The sequence below is a fragment of the Carassius gibelio genome, chromosome A21, assembly GCF_023724105.1.
Source record: "Carassius gibelio isolate Cgi1373 ecotype wild population from Czech Republic chromosome A21, carGib1.2-hapl.c, whole genome shotgun sequence".
NCBI lineage: Eukaryota > Metazoa > Chordata > Actinopteri > Cypriniformes > Cyprinidae > Carassius > Carassius gibelio.
In genome coordinates this window covers 13,681,417-13,702,586 of record NC_068391.1, presented here as the reverse complement: position 1 = coordinate 13,702,586, position 21,170 = coordinate 13,681,417, and the positions used below count along the sequence as shown (strand labels likewise).

The 21,170-nt window shown below is 38.2% G+C and overlaps 1 protein-coding gene across 1 annotated transcript in view; it reads right to left on the bottom strand.

Moving 5' to 3' along the window:
- Nucleotides 1–5,471: 5,471 nt before the first annotated feature.
- pcxa (pyruvate carboxylase a) overlaps nt 5,472–21,170 on the bottom strand; it is a 101,158-nt gene continuing 85,459 nt past the window's right edge. Inside the window, exons 14-21 of the mRNA XM_052537745.1 lie at nt 20,590–20,746; nt 19,330–19,570; nt 18,854–19,103; nt 13,669–13,913; nt 10,565–10,744; nt 9,123–9,371; nt 8,797–8,937; nt 5,472–7,777 (exon numbers count right to left, since the gene is read on the bottom strand). Coding sequence (XP_052393705.1) covers nt 7,526–7,777; nt 8,797–8,937; nt 9,123–9,371; nt 10,565–10,744; nt 13,669–13,913; nt 18,854–19,103; nt 19,330–19,570; nt 20,590–20,746 — 1,715 coding nt within the window. The 3' untranslated portion in view covers nt 5,472–7,525. The remainder of the gene's footprint in view (nt 7,778–8,796; nt 8,938–9,122; nt 9,372–10,564; nt 10,745–13,668; nt 13,914–18,853; nt 19,104–19,329; nt 19,571–20,589; nt 20,747–21,170) is intronic.

The following is a 21,170-nucleotide window of genomic DNA, read 5'->3' as shown; positions in this document are numbered from 1 at the left end:
CTTTGCAACACAAACAAATCTTTGCGAATGACTAATCAAGTTCTTAAATGAAAGCAACCACATAAAATCCTGTCTGGCAGCTGAATGTGTGCTATCTCTCTTTATGGCAAAATAATGTAATACTCCAGAACATGAGTTACTTTACTGGTGGGTATGTTGAAGTGCTTTAGTAATTTGTTTTGTGTAATAAGAACTTGTAAAATGCCTTCAGCAAATGTAACTACACGCCTAGTAAATACAGTGCATACAGAATTGAGAAGAGGTTTAAGCAAATTTTCTTGAGAAAGTAGGGTCAGAACAGACTTTAGAGTGCTATAGGTTCCAGTGAGGAGGTATGTGAGAGCAGTATAACAGAGGAAGGTCACTGGTAGTTCTTGAGAGTAATGAAGCTGTACCGGTCATTGATTAGACACAGGTGATGCAGGACCTGTAATATGGCTCATGTTCCTGTGGCAGTGAACCAATGCGGCCCAAAGCAGACGGTGACTAATCAGGTAAGAGTACCTCATGATAAAAGTGTAAAATCACATTGGCCAGAGGGACTGAATTTACTGGGCTAGTGTAGGAAGCACACTGACTTCTGTGCCCTTCGTGATAATAAATGTGCTGATGATGTCCTTTTCAAGATCTTTAGAAATAATTTGGTCCAGGAAGAAAATGATCTGCTTCAGTTGTTTTGAAATACTCTTTATAGCTGAAAGTATCTGGTGTGACTGCACTTTTAGTGGGGCCCTGTGGCCATTGCGATTTTAATGATCATTTTATTTAAAGTTACGATGAAACGAAAGTTATGTCGTACTGTACAAATTAGTGAAGAAGGATAATTATAAGTAAACAGGAATTGGATTACTGCTGCTCTCAAAGATCAATTTATTTTAAAAATAATTTTTTAATAAATTGATCTTTGGGAGCAGCAGTGGCATTGTGCAGATTCTTGTTCACTTATAGTGAAGTGCTACATTTTATCGAGCACCTGCCTAAAGTTTCTGGATGTGCACATATATTCTTTTGAATGCAAAGGATTATAAACATTTTTTAAAAACTTGGTTCTATATGCATCAGTTGTTCATTGGATTTTAAAAAGTGGATGTTGCACTCAAAAATGTAGGTAGATGAACAAACAGAAATCTGTAATTTTCACAAAAAGTTTCAGGTATGAATAGATTAGAATAAACATGGATGAATTGTTCACATTAAGATCTATAACATCTTTAACAAAATGTACAGTCAATTTTCATTTCATGCTGACTTTAACATTATTAAATAATATATATATATATATATATATATATATATATATATATATATATATATATATATATATATATATATAAAATGGCAGGGTTTAAGCAGATAAAAAGACCGGAAGTCATGCATATTTAGGAGCGAAACACCGAGGTACAATGGCACCTACTGTATCCGTTGGCGTTCTTCTTCTGTTCTGGAGGTCTATGGCAGCCCAAAGATCCATTTATGGGAAAGTTATGAAAATTGGCATACAGTAAGAGGACAGTCTGATCTGTTACCATAGTTAGTTTGGAGTCTCTAATGCAATCCCTCTAGCACCACCAACTGGACAAAGTTGCACTTCTATTTATGCTAAGAACTTTTGAGCTGTAAAGTTTAGATTAAAAATTATTGTTTCCTCTGATTCCTTGGCTCATTCAGAATCGAATGCACACTAAATGTAAAAAATGTACAGGTCAAGATTTTAAGCAGATTTTAATAGTTTGAAAACTTTTTTGAACTTCGTCGAACTTGTCTGATTTTCACCTAAATTGACTCGGATCATTTTCAGACCATGCTGACAAAAACGTATGGAGTTCAAGTTCATTAGTTATACTGTTCTTGAATAACACACAAACGAAAAAAGAGCATGCCAAATTGATGTCAGGCTATATCTCCACATCACTTTAGCGCATTGAGACCAAACTTGGCCTGAGGCTACCTGCACCGTTTCTGCACAGCACCACCTAGTTGTCAGAAGAAAAACTATTTTTGTGTAAAACGTCCCATGTCGTTTTGGGCATTGTCCATTGTGCTATATTTTATGAACACATTGGCGTATCGTTATGAAACATATGGGTCTTCGTCACCATGGCCTGATGGTGCGCAAAAAGTTTCATTTCATGTTCAATAATATTGTTGCATTATATTGTTATTGTGTTGACACAAGGCAATTTATGAAAATGTAATATTTATTTATACATTAATTTGTGCAATGCCTTTCACTATAAATATGGTTACAAAGCAATTATACATTTAAACAATATTTCCCCCTCTCAAATCTTCCACAGACTCCCTACTATAACAATGGTGGCCACTGGGGCCCTGATCTAGAACCCTAACCCTGTTGGTGACAAAAAGCTTCCTGAAATAAACCATGCATCTGAAGCACAAGGAACTGCAGAGCAATCAAACACCTTTTACCGAATCTCTGCCGATAACTCCCACTTGTGTGCTGCATATCTCGGGTGAGGCGGCATTAATGTGCAAGGTGTGACCTTTTCCAATCAGACAGCCATTATCCTCTCATCACAGTGAGAGCTCCTCTTTCACAAGGCAGGATAAACAAGGCTTGCAAACTGCACTGTACACTCACTAGGAAAATTAAGCAAATGGCTGCATATTCAAGCCACACAAATGAATCCAATTAGGCATTTGCACTCCACTGAGTGGACTCTGCTGTCAGCTGCCCCCAAGGAGGAGAGAAAACAACCTGAATCTCACTTCAACATGCACACAGACTTCCATAATCACCTTCCTCTCAGCTCCAACACACCACTGACTCAGATAAAAAAAGACAGCGGCTTGAGGGACAGACAGATAGACCATGAGACGTGTCCAAAGAGCTGCGAGGCAGTGTCAGATCTTCAGACAGACAGATGGAAGCGGGGGATTCATTTCCAGGTGAGCAGCCCTTATCTCACTGATGGATTCTGAAGAACTCCCAGAAAACCACAGAGGTCATGATAAAACAGACTGTGTCTAAACTCCTGGACTTACTTTCATAGTATAGGCCTACATTGAAACTAATAAACAGCTCGTCTCTTGACCACTGATGAAGTTTTAGCCTTTTTCTAAGATTTTTGTTTGGTTTGATCACCGTTTCAAAAAAATAAAATAAAATAAAAAAGAAATAAAGCAGATGCAAATGCTATGAACATCCACATCTCTAAATAAATATTCATTAGCCACACTGATAACCTGCCAGCTTTGTGAAAATCATGGTGTACATCACTCCACCAATTAACATTCAATACACTGATACCTTGTCAGCTTTTTAACAGATCAGTTGTCACTATTGATTGAACACCACAACGCCTTTTTAATATTTATGAACCACGGTGACACAGGGCTTGTCACAGTACCCACACAGAAGATCTTTGTCAACTTCTACTGTATGAAGCCTTTCCTTTATTTGGCCAAAGTGTTAAAGCGGACATGAAGACTGCAGTTGTGTGTAGAATGTTTAATTCCCTGAAGGTACAACCTTTTCATTTTTACAAAGCTTTATTTAGACATTTATACTCCAAGCCCATTAACATTTATGAAAAAAATAAATTATTAAAAACACATAAACTGCAAGATATGAGCATAATGTCTTACAAATTTGTCTTTTGGGTTAATTCACCCAAAAATTACAATTCTGTCATCCTTTACTCACCCAACTGTATATTACCAATATTCTTCAAAATTATATTATTTTGTGTTCACAAGAAGAAAGAAATTCCTACAGGTTTAGTACATGAGAATGAGTGATGAGTTTTCATTTTTGGGCAAACAATCTCTATACAAACTTTATTTTAACAGATTGTATAGTATGATACCTAAAAAAGTCTGGGCAATAAATCAAAACATATTCTTGGGTATAACTCTGCCTTTGACTCCTGATTTTTGAGTTACGACAAACTAAAACCACAAAAATGTAAAATGTTAAAGTCAAATTTAACCTTGACGAACAACTTTCTAGGCACATACACTTTAAAAGAGTCCACCCATTTTTCCACCAACTTGTTTTTCAACAAGACCTGACAGTTCCTCAGCTCCTGTGGTCTTATGGGATAGCAAAGCATCCACTGGTTGCATCCTTCAAAATTTCAGCAGTACAGTACATCGGTCATCCGGGTTTTGTTTGCTTACTGTATGACATGAGACAGGGAAGTATGCACATTTAGATGACCAGTAAAAGGGCTTCTTGGACATTAGCATTGCAGGATGACTCCGGTATTGATTGTGGCTTATTTGAGACTCATGTATGCAGGAGGGACGTGTAGGACAACCCAATGGCCAGAATTACATAAAGCTTAGGAATATTTTGTGACACTATGGTATTACAGAGTGGCGAGACTAGACTGTGAATGTTCATATCTAATTCACAACTGTACCTACAGCCAGGTACATGCAAGGATACCAATGCTTTCCCTGAATACACGATAACCTTTTTAAACAGAGCTTTAACAGCTGGAAGGAACGTGCAATTATCTGGTGGCCTTCAGGGTTATAGTGATAAAAGACTAGCGAGAGAGAAAGAAACAGACAGCAAACCATGAAGCAGAGAGAAAAAAAAAAAAAAAAAAGATGATGAAAGCTGGGCAATAAAAATAGGATTGTGGGATTGACAGGCCCAGGCAGAGAACATTGATTCATACATCTGCTGATAAGACTGTCAAAGTGCCTCAATAACTGCAAAATGCCACAAGTTAAACTCTCTGCTCCCGAAGAGCAGCTAATAAAGACATAATCCACTGTTTTTTTTTTTTTCAAGGACATATGCCACATTCACACCTACAGTTGGGTCATATTGGTATGTCTCATAAAAAAAAATGAGATTTTATTTAATGCTTCCGAGTCATTCTTCCCCCAATTAAACACCCCTACTGTCAACATGAGATCCATCATATATGAGACTGACCAACACAAAAAAACAAACCCTGCAGAGTTTCATCCAATATCAATCCATCAGCTGAGCGAATCAACTCACCGCACACTCGCTGCCTGAACAGAATGAGCATATGGATGCACAGGGCTCCATCCATCTTTCCTACATTATCCCACAATCCTATACCGCGTTTTGCCACAAGCGCACCAATATGGAGCCATCAGTCAGCAGTATTGTTGGCAGGCTAACTATCCCTAATCAGAAGACTCTAAGAAGCTAATGAACATAATTATTCACATGATGGATCTTCCATTACAGATGGTTTCTTGAGCCACATGTAGCAGATAGACGGACAATCAATGGCATGTGATGTCATGAGATCACCTGATCACAGATATTGAGCTGAATGGAACCCACTCAAACAACGATTCATAAAAGCATCATGTCAAGCTATTTTTACATTGTGGTTTGCATAATCACATGTATATTGACTACTTGAGAGTGCAAATCGAACAATTGCATCACCACATGTTTTATTATTGATTTAGATGCACAAAATTCTAAAATATCAAACAGGACACTGGAGACAGACGGTTATATTCCTTTTATTTATATATATTTTCTCCAACATTTTTCAATGATAAAAGAACACACACAAGGGTATGGTGCATTAGTATTTGCATATGCTATATTTCTCATTATCAAAACAGATCGAAAGAGATGAACTTCACAGAAAAACCGGCATTCAAATGGAAAGATAACGAATGCCATTAAAGGCATCAGATCCGAAATGTCACACAAATTAGTTCCAATTCCCTTCAGAAGAATCCCAATTTCAAAAAAACAGTGACAATCTATGCACAGAAATATTTACCCTGTCGAAATTCAACTGTTTGAGTTAATGTCAAGTACCTATTCATCAGCAATGTACGATGCTATATTAAGACGCATGACCCATTTAACAACAACTTTGATAAATACTGAATTGTTGTATTGGTGGCATGAAACAAAGCCAAGCATCAACCACTTCTCGACTCAAAAACCCTCATGGAACCGCAGAGAGGGTTGCTGGCTTGACTGCGCTGTCAGAGCTGAACTACGAATGGTTCTCCAGAGATGACTTGATGTGGGAACCAAATAAAAGTCCAAAAGCCAACAGGAAGCTTCCCTCTCCCAACAAATCCTCTAGTTTTGTGCCTGTCACGATAAAGTCCTTTGTGCTGTGCTCGTGTAAACTGAGATGACTGCGGTGTAAAATCTACATCTAAAAAACATTAGCTCCATTTTAATGGCAACATCCATTTAAAGGGACGATCATCACATTTATGGGCCTGTATGGTTCACACGGATAAAACACCACGCTCTAGTCTCCACCTTGGGATGCTATGATGAACGATGAGAAGATATCCACGGTGCAGGCTATTGGTCCTCATGAAGAATTGGTCTACTTAGAGTCAAGACTGTTAAAACCATATCAGACGCAGCCCAATGGACCTCTTTTGCCCCAACAGCCGTGCGTCTCGTAGATTTCAGGCTGAGTGCTTTCAATTACTCGAATGCCGTTGAATTAAACCTCTCATTATCTATTATGAATTACATCAGTCGTGTTCAACAAGGGAAATTAGAGAAAGCTGGAGAATAAAGCCATTCGGTGTCACTACAGCAGCCACGAGGCATCTGCTGCAAAGGGGAATGTAACAGGACAGTGAAATAAATTCACATTAAGAGAGGAATTGGTACACAAGCAAGAGACGCGCCCTGGGAAAAGGACGTTCCCCTAAAGCCTGTGTTCCAACTCAATGTGAAGCTGCTGTGGAGTCTATAAGTGCTCTTGAATATAGAGTCATCGATCCTCGTCGGCCTCAGTGGAGCTCACTTCAGCCCAAACCACCTGGGTAACTATTCTCCACCTTTACATGATTCACAACTCAAGTGTAAGACTCAAGAGACGAGGTCGGATCCATTCTTGCATTTATTTTCCCAGCAACAAAGCAGGCCATTGGTCAGAATGTTGGGTACGAGTGACATAGCTATTTGTCTTGAAATAAATTGAATTTCACTTTGTAATTCAAGTAAGATAGTCTGCACCATAAGACTTTTAAGGGGAAGGGAAGGATTGTGCATGTTTTTTTTGTTTTTTTTTAAATACAATTTTTTCCAGTTATAGTGCTTTAGTTATAATTTATGTAAACGATCACGACCAAAGTTGTTACTTAATGTGACTAGGAATGCATCTAATTAATTATGTCTCTTTCTATCATTAATTTATTGCTTGTTATATTTTCAGTGTAAATCTTTTAGACTTGAACTACATTCATTAATACTAATTAAAGACTGACAAACATTTCTCGGACAACAGCATAAGACTAGCTCACATCCTCATCACGTCTAAAGTGACTGAGGATCACAAAAGCACATATGACACTAAAGTCAAAGTATTCAAGCTTGAAAGTTAAAATGTTTTCAGATTCATCCATCATTCTTTGAGATTCTGTAAAAATAAGCTCAATCTTTCTCCCTTAATATGCATGCTGCTTCAAAAAATTGACAGACTTTATATGTAACTGAGTGTGTGTGTGTGTTTAGCCTTGCAGGGATTGGCAGTGGTGATGTGTTATTCCCTGCTGTTGGACTTCATGATATCTATTCAGTGATCTCCAGAATAAGATCGTCTCCTTCCAGAGTGCTGTCGGTGGTCACGTAGATCTTGGCCACGGTGCCGGAAAGCGGCGAGTTCACCACCGTCTCCATTTTCATGGCACTGAGGACGCAGAGCGGTTGTCCTTTCTCCACCTGCTGACCCTGCTTCACTTTGACCTCCACTACCTTACCAGGCATGGGAGCCCCAATCTGGCCACGAACGTCCTTCAGCGCTTTAGGGTGGAAATGCATCTCCTACAAATACATGAAAATTGATTTAGCAGGGACATCGGTTTCGTTTACACAACTATTCCCAAGAAATATATCCATGCTGAATATAATAAGATAATTTGTGTGTGTGTTCTGGTAAATGGTTTATGAGGACACCAATGTGTATAGTGACATGGATACTACAATATAAACATTGTTTATGAGAACATCCATACAAATTTAAATACATTTTATATAAATTGATATAAATATTTATATACATTTATTATATTTATCCATTAAATCTGTGTTTGAGATATATATATATATACACACACACACACACACACACACACACACACACACACACACACACATATATATATATATATATATATACACACACATTACATTATTACATAACGCATTGGTTCAGTATTTATTTAGGAAACTTAAATTGAAAAGAAATAAAAAAATTAAAACATAACTGCGAAAACCTAAAAAAAAATATATATATATATATATATTAATTGTATTTTCCAAATGTTTCAAAACTTACCTAAATTATATAATGTCCACAATAATAATAATTTAATTACTTTTATGCATGGTGTATTAGAAAACAAAAATTAAAATGCCACTAGACAGCAATTACACTAATTTGAAAGTGAAATTTAACACATACATACTGTATGGAGATACATATGAAGGCTACACAATCAATTTTTTATTAACAAATATCAGTTAGCACATTAATTATGGCCGCCTAAATCGCCAAAACAAGCTAAATAAACTGAAACAAAAACTGAAAACTGAAATAAAAACTACATTTAAAAAATCAGAAACTTTAATAACATAACTAAAACTAATGGCTGGTTTCATGCGATAGTAAAATGTGTACAGAAAAATCTCAATTTTACAGTAATGCTGTCTGGACGCTAGACGTGACATATAAAATCATGAACGTACCAGTTTTATTTACATTGTTTACATAAATGACCTTTTGTCAGTCGACCCTCAAGCAGTTGGAGCAAAACTGCCAAAAATAAAACAAGAAAACCCACCTTCATTGCCACAGTGTCTTTGACCAGAACAGATCTCAGCTGACCATTGAGCTCGAAGAACACCTCTCTCTGACCAGCTTTATTAAGGTCTCCTAGAGCCAGAGCCTTGATATGAAGCGTCTTGCCTCGCTCCAGCTCCACCTGAGACAGACAGCAGACATACGAGGAGAGGAAATAAGGAACTTATGGCTGGAATGTAGGAATGACACATACAATCATGGATGACAGGAAGATTTATGGCACAGCAACAGCAAATAAAAATGTGATGCTACTTTGGTTTAATAATAGAAAACGTTATATATATATATATATATATATCCTTCCACCTCGAACTCTTCAGCAATCTTGGGACCATCCAGGAAGAGTCTAGTGTCCAGACAATCCACAGGGCCAAAGGTTCTGGTGAATTCTTTGAACTCCTGGAACACTTTGGGGTACATGGCCGCAGACATCATATCCTCCGGGGTGATTTCATCACCGTGAGCGTCTCGCAGCTGCTTCTCCAAGACCTGGAAATCCATGGGGGGCAGGGAGGCTCCAGGACGCCCTTCCACACGGGGAAGAGACTTCAAAACCTATGCCAAAAACAAGTGATGAGAACCTGAGAAAAGAGCAGGTGCCTGAACACACAATAAACGTATATTTCCTCGTTGTATTTTCAATCTGCTTGTAAGTGGATGATGTAGAGTGCTGGCAATCCCCCTGAGCCCCGCAATGAATCTGCGAATATTTATAACCGATCCTTATCAGGAGCAGGATTAATCTCTCCCTACTGCTTCATTTAAATGAATTTAAGCGGATGAAGAATCAAGTGCAAGTAGCGTAGAAAAATCTAACTTGAAATGGCAAAATGTACATTTTTATTCATCAAAACAAAGGCTACACCGCAGACCTAAATAAAACACTTTTTATGCAATCAAACGAAAGCTTGCATAATGATGAACAATATTAATGTTACAAAACAGATGGGAAAAAAAAAATAAGGCCACTTTGCTCAAATGTTTGTTATCTGAATTATATGCAAAGCAGATGGCCTACTAATTCTGAAAAAGAGAGGTTGTAAATAAATTAGCTGCATACACACGCATGCACGGAGAGGCTTTAACGCAAGCATTGTTCATTTCTGATGTGAGACGCATTTGTCAGGGAAACGGCTAATCTTGCACTGGAATGGCTGCAGGGTAATTGGGGCGTTCAAGACAAAAGGAATGACACGGTTTTGCCATGCGTATCTCTGACAAGCACAACACAGCGTTAATGCACTCTAGAGACCGTAGGGAAACCCTCTCAAGGCAGACTTCACTGCGATCAACCGAATATCTTCAGCGAGAGAGCTAAAGCTTATTTTGCTCACCGCAGAGATGTTCAATAACTCGTATTAATGCAATACTGTACAAAACAGGTCCTTCTCTTTTTTCTTTAAACTTAAGTTCAACTTTAGTCATTTAAATAATCAATTCTTAATCCTTCATCTGACCCTTTGATATTCATCCCAACCCCATACAAGACATTCATTCCATATTTCTAACCCTGGGGCAGTATTACAGTATTATTAACTTGAACCCTAAACACTATTCCTACTATCAAAATGTTTGTATTAAAAAACAAAACACTGGACCCCATTAACTTTCATTGTATAGACAAAAAATATTTAAAATATCTTGACATGAGGATGAGTAAATGCTGACCGAATAATTTGCCCACTGTTAGACCCTGTACAACATTTAATTGTAGTAACTGTATTTCAGCAGCACTGTGCGGGTTGTACCTTTGACCTGAAGGGCTCCGGGAAACCTCCATGGGGGATGCCGATGTGTCCTTGCAGGAACTCCACCACGGAGAGGGGAAAAGACAACTCGTCCGCTCTCTCCTCCACCTCTGCCCGAGTCAGAGCGTTCTGCACCATGAACTGCGCCAGATCGCCCACAATCTTAGACGAGGGTGTCACCTGAAGAAAGGGGAAGAGAAGAGAAGGACAGATAAGCAAGATAGGAAAGACATGCTTGCTTAGGCCTCCATCGATACATCTCAGCTCTCCGCCAGGCTTATCCACCCTCAGGCCGTCTGGCCAATATAAACTAGGAATTAGAGAGGAGACCGAGTGCAGTGGCAAACAGAAACACAGCTAAGGGAGAAGATAACATTTGTCGTAAGGACAAAAGGGAAAAAGAATGGGAGAAAGAGAGAACGGAGAGGCGCTGATGAAACCCAGCGCTAACTGTTAGCTCGGCCTACGATATTGACAATATTAACAGCGAGGGGACTCTGAGAACAGAAAGCCAACTATCTCCGATCATTTAATTAAGCCCAGGGAAATGAAAAGCAGCAAGGCGAGACCAAACGCTCACAGACGCCTTTGATTGCAGGAGATCAGTCAGAGCCTCTCTGAAACACAACAGATAAGCTTTGCTTAAAGCTCTTCCCAGTTGATCTGTCTCTGGGCCATATGAGACGGGGACAGGATTATTTATTCGCTCCCTCTTTCTGCCCCTCTTTTTTGGCAAGTTATTTTTATTAAATTTCATCTGGAGATTGAGACGGTTGCAACGGAATAAGAGGGATGAGGAGGTGGAAGGAGAAAAGAGAGAGGAAAGCAGGCAATTAAATCTGCGGTTCAGAGAGGAGCTCTCGGGTCCACGGTGCTCATGATCTTGTGAGCGTGAGCAGATTTCAAGAGTGAGGGTGAGACCCTTCTGAAGGCAGGGGGTGATAATTAAGCCCTATTTAACCTGGGAGAATGCTGCATATGAGCGATTTAAACTGTGTTGATCGTGGTGGTCACGTGACGTGATTACAGTGTATGAACAATCTTAAACGTTCCATTCATTGATGGAAAAACGGGGAAAAAACCCAGCACTTCTGCATGAATCTAAGGAATAACACATATTTGCTCATCTCAAATGACTGGCTTCCAACCTTGAATGCAATGAAGGGGTGAAATGTGTTTTAAATCTCTGAAAGGACTGATTATAGACATCTAAAAAAGATTTCACATTATACAGGAAGTACAGAATATGAAATTGGATTTCAAGTCAAGAGAGCCAGCCTGAATGCTGCTTAACCACTTAGTTCCACTATCTAGTATCTAGCTGAATAGCCGTGGTCGCACATCACATTATTTGTGATCAGATCTTCCAATGCAGTTAATATTCGAAACAGTTATTCCTAGAGTTTTTACATTTTATGAATAAAGCTAAAAAGCTGAATTATTTTGTAATTATAATACATGCAGTGTTTATGAGCTTATGAGCTCATATTAAACAAGAGACTATATGAAATACTTTAAAAAAAAAAAAAATTATAATACGCAAGGCAATATTTATTAGTAGAAAACAACATTTCTGAAAGTCATATTAAGTGTTAAAAAGGTGCTATATAAATAAAACACTTCTCTATTATCATCATCATCATCATCATTCAAATTTTAATTTGCCACATCAAAGAAACATTTAAAATAACCTAGTAAAGGATAAAATAATTCAAATGGGGGACAGATTGAAGAAAAACTGTGAAATTAAAAATATATATTGCATATGAAATATATATATTTTTTCATGGACATGAAACTATCTTTTCTTTATATTTTACTTTATCAGTTTCTACCTACTAAAGGCTTGAGTGGATTCTATGCTGTTAATGATATCTTATGACAGATTTCTCAGATGACTGATTTTTTTTAAAGCTATAAGCCATGTTTTGAAGCGATTATGTGCCAGGAACTGATGTTTCAAATGAACTAGTATGGACAGAAAAAAATAAAAATAAATTCAAGTAAAATGAATCTATTCCAGTGCAAAATTATAGGAAAACAACTGCAAAACTCTCGGACAAAATCATCTATATTTTATATCCTCCAAGGGAGTTCAAAGTGGTAGCTGTCCAACGCAGTCTTTGAATAAATGACCTTTGATGAAAGTGTAATAAGAACTGAATATTTTGTATGATAGAGGAAGTGATGTTACATGTCTGCACGTTACATTTGACATAAAATAAATCTAATTATAACAAAATACTTTTGAAGAATTCTAACATCAGATTAATATCAGCAAACTGGGAAATGGACATGCTTGACAATAAAAGGAATGACTCATAAAACGTGAGCATTTGACAACATCACGACTCGACGAAGCGTGGGAAACAACATCTGAGGAAGAGACGTCAACCTAATTAGTTAAAATGTGTGATGTCTGATTACATATAAAGACACCAGACTACAGAAATGTAAATGTCTGTGTGATTTCAGAGAGACTGAAGATCTGGATTAATATCAGCAATAACAGACATGAAGGGTTGAAGGAGTTTATCAGAACAGTTTGCACATTATTATTTTTCTATTTGAGTCATCATGTCTAAAACCTTTTAAGTATTATAACATTTCATAAGAAATGAGCTGACCTGATTTCTCATTTGGCAATCACTGAATAGTGTAAAAGGGACTGCATATTTTTAAGGATCCTTGGTTCGGACAGCTTTTTTTAAATTAATTTTCTCTAAATTCAATTCCTATTAAAGAATTCTATGCAAATCCAACTCAGAGAAGAATTACAAAGAATTCAGAGGGGAATTATAAAATTGCTAATTTTGATTTAAAGTAAAAAAAAAAAAAAAATTAGCAAAATACAATGTTCGACAAAGTATTCAAAATGATATAAACAAATACATTTGCAATGCTTCATAGGAGTCAATCTTTGCCCATTTTTTGCTGTAATTTCTAACCCATCTCTTATTAATCAATCCAAGATTATGGCTGTAGTTTGTCACAAATGGGACAACTTGACTGTTGCATTATGGGCACGAGTGAATCCCTATAAAACAGAGCTCAAGTCTACAAAGCCCATCACAAATAACTAAAAATAGGATTAAATTGCTCACTTTGATGAGGTCACCGAGCAGCTTGTTGGCCTCTACATAGGCTTTCTTCACCTCCTTAAACTTGTTCCCCAGCCCCATACTGTGTGCTTGAAAGTGGAGATTGGTATACTGGCCGCCTGGGATCTCGTTCTCATAGACATCAGCATTCCCAGACTTCATGGTGGCAGTGCAGTCAAACGGAGCATAAAGGCCTCGGGTCACCTCCCAATACTCACTGTAGTCAAATACCTTCTCAAGAGAGATGCCTGAGAAAGAGACAAAAGTGGGTGGAGAAAAAATGAAACATCATTAGTCTACCAAGAGGAATAAGCAATTGGAGAACAAGTAGCTCAACAAATGACTATCTGACTAATATTTAATCAAAAATAATGAAAGTCCTTGTCTCTTAAACAGACTGCAACAGCTAATCAGGCATTCTTCCAAAGCTTTTAATCAGTCATCAACAGCTCAGCACACAGAGGCCTGTATGTGGTAGAAGCAGGGAATTGGTGGCGGAGCATAGATTGCTTCCTGCCACTCACGGCTTCGTCGTTTACCAGCAGCAGTCAGTCAATTAATCAATCAATGAAGCGCGCCACTTGCAACAGAGTTTATATGCTCATTTGGCTCCCTCAATCTCACTAATTGCACATCACTGTGATCACAATAGTTTTACACGCGCACAAATCTGTTCAAACGTGCGTGCACATATTCATTATACCAGAGAACAACTGTGGAAATCACAATAACACTCACAAAACTAGCTTGCATGCATTTTTCTTCTCCTACTCGCTGCGACCCTGACTACAGGCTATTAGGCGCTATTGATGTTACGATGTTAAAAAACGGAGCGTCCAGCTCGCCCCATGCAGACCAATCTATCAGAGCACGTCAGTCAGTCCAGGAATTGATCTCTGGCCACACAGCCTTTATCGTGATGAACTAGCTTGAAGAAAATAGAGAAAGAGAGATACTCTGGGAGGGACCTGAGCAGGACAACGAGAGATTGATAGAGTGAGCGAGAAAGGCAGATTAAATAATGACAAGGTGAAACAGAAAGTTGAAGGACAATCGGGAAGATGACAGGATTCTGTATCTATCTATCCGTCCATCCATCCATCTAGATGGACTGATAAGCAAACTGGCTTGGTATCTCTCATTTCACAATAAATCCTCACTCACGTCTTGGTATGTTTTATAAGGGCACTTTTAACCTTCATTTTCTCCTTTTTATTCACTTTAATTCTCTATTATGGAAATTAATCTAAAATAGGGAAACAATAGATTTATTTTAGTTGTCAAAATGATGGTTAAATGATGGAAAAGTTCAAAGATGGATGAAAAATATTATGGATGGGTGAGGACGGGTGGAAAGAGAAATTCATAAATGGATGATGGGAAGAAATTCATGGAAGGATGGTTAGAAAAATACAGTAAATGATACAATGATAGAAAGAAAGATACAACAATACAAAGAATTACACAAAACGATACGATACGATACAATACAAAGAATGATACAACAATACAAAAAGCGAAACAATGATAAATAATTATAGAAAGAAAGAAAGAAACTATAGGATGTTATTCAGTTAACAAACTTTTGCGTTTAGTAGATTTGCAACAAATAGTTTCTGTTTGATTTTGAACAAAGTGCCACAGAGTAAATTTGCAGGTTGTCAAAACACTCAGCAGTTCTTGTTTTTGTCAGCTGTGCATGAGAATCAACACAAAATGTGATACTTGTTGCTGTGTAAAGGTGGCTGAAGGGTTAAATAGAAGCATGAAAGAAAACACCAATCACAATACGGCACGCAAACAGATGAAAGAAACAAGACCAATCGGAACTCAGTGTACAACTCGTTATCGCCTTTGGTTATATTTTAAATGTTAAACATTCCATCAATGCAAGTTCATTTGATTTTTGGTAAGTATGTTGAGAGGTTCGGAGGTTCAGGAGGAGGAGAGAACAAATGGAATGCTTGGGGAATATTAATACAGTGCCGGCTTGCGAGTGCTGTAAAAAGTATTAAGCGTTTGTCAGCACTGTCTCTTTCTCTTCACATCAACACATACAGCAGCTTGTTTTAAAAAGCTGTAAACAGGTGATTAATACTGGATGTTGCATATGGCAACAAAACAGTGCACAGAGACTGCAATAACACTGCCACAGGAAACCCGACAGCCTCCAAACAATTCAATTACCTAGGCAACACCTCCAGGAGCGAAAACCAAAGAAACGCAGGGCACCGAGAGCGAGGGGGGTACGGCTGAATCTTGTGGGAATAAAACCAACTGAATCAACAAAGGTGTGAACACCTCCTCATCATGTGAGCTCTGATGCATCGCGTACCGCCAAAGTCACACACCCACACCATGTGGAGCTCCAGAGGAGGGGGTTGTATTTATACATAAAAGATGGACTTTCATAGAAACAACAACCAGGGTTTTCCGGTATTTTAGTGCCACAGCTCACATCTCTGTGATTCATCAATGTGATGTTTGGTGGCTTAATTAAAAAGTCTAGTGTGTAAATGATATAAGCTTACACAGCCAGAATTTTAATAGCCGCTTTCTATATTTGCCAATTTCAAGATATTCCTTTTTCTGCCATGAGTTCAACATTTAACGCCATGACTTCATTAATTTAAGACGTTCTGCTCTGATTTCAGACATTTTTAGCCCTTAATTTGTGCCATATGAAAACTTTATAAGAGCTCTATAAGGCTCTTGACTGGACTTTTTAATCTATCAGTATTGGTCGATATTGAAAACGATATTGTAATAATCCATTAGTTGTAGAGAAACAATATCCACAAATGAATGTCAATATTCAGCACAACAGCACTTTAACTTAAGTGATGTTAATTATACAGTCAACAAGGATGTCAGAAGTGTTGACATTTGCTGTGGCAGTATGAAGCATCCTTAATGAAGTAGATTTTCACGCCACTGGTCACTACAGCTGCAGGTGACACAGTGACCCAGGGTTGGACAGATGGTCTCCCACACGTCTGGCCACAAACACACACACCCTACTGCGAGAAGGCCCAACGGGGCACAAGACTCATCAGTGAAGGTTAAGCACCAGCAGACACAGTAATGTCACAATTAAGGAAAGGTCTAGGGGTCAGCCACCAACATCCAAATGATGCCTGTCCGCTCTGACCCTTCTCTCTACTCTTTTCATTCGCCCCAACATCAATTTATTTCTCTTCTCCTTCTTTCCAGAGCTGACTGGCCATGCAGTTATCATTTTTTTCCAATTTCTTTCATTACTACTCCTGCCCTGCTTTGTTTGCTTTTATTCTTCTTTTAGCTGACTTTATGAAAAAGGGAAAATAAATATTATTAGTATAAAAACGTGGGAGAATTTGCTTAAATTGAGCTACAGCAGGTGAAAAAATAGTGTAAAACAGGTGTGTTGAATATTAAATACTGCGAAGAGCATTTTGGGTTGCAGTAAGAGCTTCACAACTGCAGAAGGATGAGAAGTAATTGTTCATGAAAATAGTTTTTATAATAGAAGAATGTTTATATCATGTTCCCTTTAACATACGACCTGGAAAATGAGTGATGGGCTGTATCATGGAAACTCAGGAAAACTAAAATAAACGAGGAACTGTTTCATATGCACAGAGAACAACTGAAAACAAAACAACCAATTAATCACTCTAACATAATGTCCTAACTAGGATGAGACAAAGTTGCCAGAAACAATTTTGCTTTCTACAATTAATTAACCTGTCAATCACAGTCATCAGGACATATGCTATTATTGAATATATCTATATATCTGTCGACACTTACATCTATCTATTTAACTGTTCATCCACCCAACTGTTTGACTATCTACCTGTCCATCCATCTATACAACTGTCTACATATTCATTCATCCATCTGTCCATCTATCAGTCTATCATAACTACATATTTACATACATACATGCACACGTATGTATATATATATATATATATATATATATATATATATATATATATATATATATATATACACACACACACACACACACACACACACACACACACAAACACAAACACAAACACACACACACAAACACAAACACACACACATTACAATAAATGTCATATTTAGGCCTACCTGTGCCCTTCAGCAGAAACATACAGAAATTGAAATTGAAGTTATCAATCAGGTTGTGAGGTCGAGTCTAGGGCCGGCAGGGATTGTAGATGGGGGAGTGAATGTGCTCTCTCCACCCTCAATACCACGACTGAGGTGCTCTTGAGCAAGGCACCAATCCCCCAACTGCTCCCCGGGATCCACAGCAAAAATGGCAGCCCACTGCTCGGGGTCTGTGTTCACTGAGTGTGTTCACGGAGTGTGTTCAACACCTGTGTGTGTGGACTTTGGACGGGTTAAATGCAGAGAATGAATTCCGAGTATGGGTCACTATACTTGGTTGTATGTCACGTCACTTTCACTTTTATCTCTTTCATCAATCACTAAATTCTAAATTAAAGATAAATGAAAGCTGCCGCTCCTGTACATCATGCGGATCTGACACGCATCATATTTTCTCACAACTCTCATTACTGTTTCTGACTCACCTCAGGTCTTAAAGTCTCAATAATGAACTGACTAGTTGAATCGAGTGTATTAGATGAGTGAGACAGTGCTGGGCTGTTCCAGGACAGTTTTGCAAACCATTTCAGAGACATATTCCTAAATGTGACTCATATAAAATATATTACATGCAAAGCTCAGTTTTAAGGCAGCTTTAATCGTCTTTTTGGTAACTTCATGACTTAGCTGACCACAACATAGCATGCATTACTCTTTGATATGAAATGATAAAGGCTACCGTGTGCACAGGCATCTTTGTGCGATTGAAGAGAACGCTGCAAGAACAGTACTGTTTCTGCACTCATTTGACTCATGCCTAAGTGGAGCGCGTGTCTGAAACATCTCCGGTTTGATGTGATTGTAAGGTCGTTCTGTGACTGAATAAATGCACTTATTGTCAAGACAAAAATGACAGAAACAGCAGTTGTGAGTGGAATTGCGAACCCTGGCCCCACCCCTGCGTTAACTGCGTTAAATATTTTTAAAGTGTTAAACTGAAAAATGAATCCCCTGCGTTAACGTGCTAATTTTGACAGCACTAATATAAATATAATACATATAAATAATATAGTGTCTATAAGCTCAGTTTTACAGCCCTCACCAGTATTGAGTTTGGTGCCTTTGGCACATGCCACAATGGCACCCATGCTGGGCTGTGATGTCATTCCCGCCATGGAGTCAACTGCCACATCCACAATGTCTGCTCCTGCCTCTGCACACGCCAGCATGGCAGCCACTCCGGCCCCTGCGGTGTCATGAGTGTGCACATGGATCGGCACGGTTGGGAAACGGTCCCTCAATGCACCCACCAGCAAACGGCCAGAGTCCGGCTTTAGGAGACCCGCCATGTCCTGCAGAGAAGAGAGACAGAGGGAGAACGTAAAGAAAAGTGAGAGAAGTGCACTAGAAACATACAGAGACAGTGATGCAGAGGTATTTTATGTGTGGGTGGAGGCAGAGTGGGAGCAGCAGTTGAGATGAAAGAGTGAGCAAGAGTTGAGGTTAACAAAACAGACAAATGGACAAAATAAAAAAAAGGAAAAAAAAAAACCCACACAAAAATAAACAAACAACCACCTTGATACAAAGGATGTGCGTTCCAGCCTTGACCAGTTCATCTGCTAGTTTGAGATAGTAGTCTAAAGAGTATTTCTGCCTCGTGGGGTCAGAAACGTCGCCGGTGTAGGAGATGGCCGCCTCCACCACTCCTCCTGCTGCACCGGCTGCCTCCATCCCCAAGAACATGTTTGGAAGATAGTTCAACGAGTCAAACACGCGGAAGATATCCATACCGTTTTCTTTGGCCACCTCACAGAACCTAACAAAAACAGAGGAAATGATGGAATGAGTATCGATATATCACAGAGCTGTTTGATTCGGTGTTATATATTGTAATAAATAGATCTATTTTATATAATAAGATTAAAAACTTAAACTACACTGGGTACTTGACTGACAAATTAAAGCTGAAGTATCATAAAATGTCACTAAAATGACAAATTATACTGAAATAAAAAATAAACTGAAATAGCACTTTTATAAAAAACAAATAAAATGACAAAAGCACATTACAAAATTGATTAAAAAGAAATTCAAACCAAACGAAACGACAAAAAAGCTAATTCAAAATATTCACATATAAATACTATTAAAGATTCCTGTTAGCTTTGCTCTCCGACCTGATTTAAGCAAGTATTAGCGCCCATCAAAATGTCAGTTGCTTATGTTGCCTACAATTTTATGCGAGATGTTTGGGCCATAAGACTGAAACAAAACCATTAAATGAGCACAAATGCTCCCAGTTCCTCATTCTAATATGAATTCAAAGCCATCTGAATGGTGCTTGGGGCCAGAGTCAGTGGCAGCAAGAAACAAATGGAGAAGACAAAAGCTAGTGAAGACAAAGGGTTTTTCTAACAAATAGTGGAACTGAATGATTTTTCAGTTTGTTCGTTAATGTCTACATTCTTCCGCTGAAGTGGGCGGGAAACCATATTAAAATACTGTTTCATGTGGCACTATTCAGCAGCAGCATTGTGCTGTTCCTGAATCTACAGTGTAATGGCTAAATCATTTACTATTCAATGCAACACAAAGTCATAGTAAGCAATTCATGAACAAATTACTCTAATGAGCCGGTTCTTTTTAATATTGGCAAAAAACTAAAAGAGTAATTTTCAATTTGATTCCTCACGTGCTTCCTTGAAGGTATGAAAATAATCGTTACTGTAAGTGGAATCTGAATCAGAACATTTACATGCAATGTAAAAAGATTAACATTTGAGAAGTTCATTCAGACTGTGAGCAGGTTGAGCTGTAAGATGCCACATGACTCACTTGAAGACGGCATTGTCGGGGTAGTTGGTGTATCCAACGGCGTTGGCACCTCTCAGAAGCATCTGAAAAGGCACATTTGGCATCAGAGCCCTCAACTCTTGAAGCCTTTTCCAGGGACACTCACATAGGAAACGCATTGCCACATCAAAAGTAGCGCCTGGTGAAGACGAAAAAAAAACAGAGGATCAGTTTAAAGGTGGAACAGATGTGGAAAACTCAAAAGAAGTGTGTAAAGCACCTTCCTACTGGAATCATGATGCAATCCCACACTTTGATTCCAGAAATGAATTTAACACACAGTTTAAGAAATTTGTTCATATTTGATTTATTTAAAGTTTGGTTTTATTATTAGTTTTATTTTATTTGCCAAATCGACATTCCGCATTTTCATTTACTTTTTCATTTCAGTTTAGGTTTCTCGTCTAATATTTATATTTTCTTTCACTGAAAATTTGTAATAGTTTCATGTATCCATAATTCATATGCCAACATGTATCTAAAAATTACATTGTGTTTTGCCAGTAGTAGTTGCTTACTATTTCGGTTTTATTTGATTTATGATACAAAGGAAAAGGCTGTGA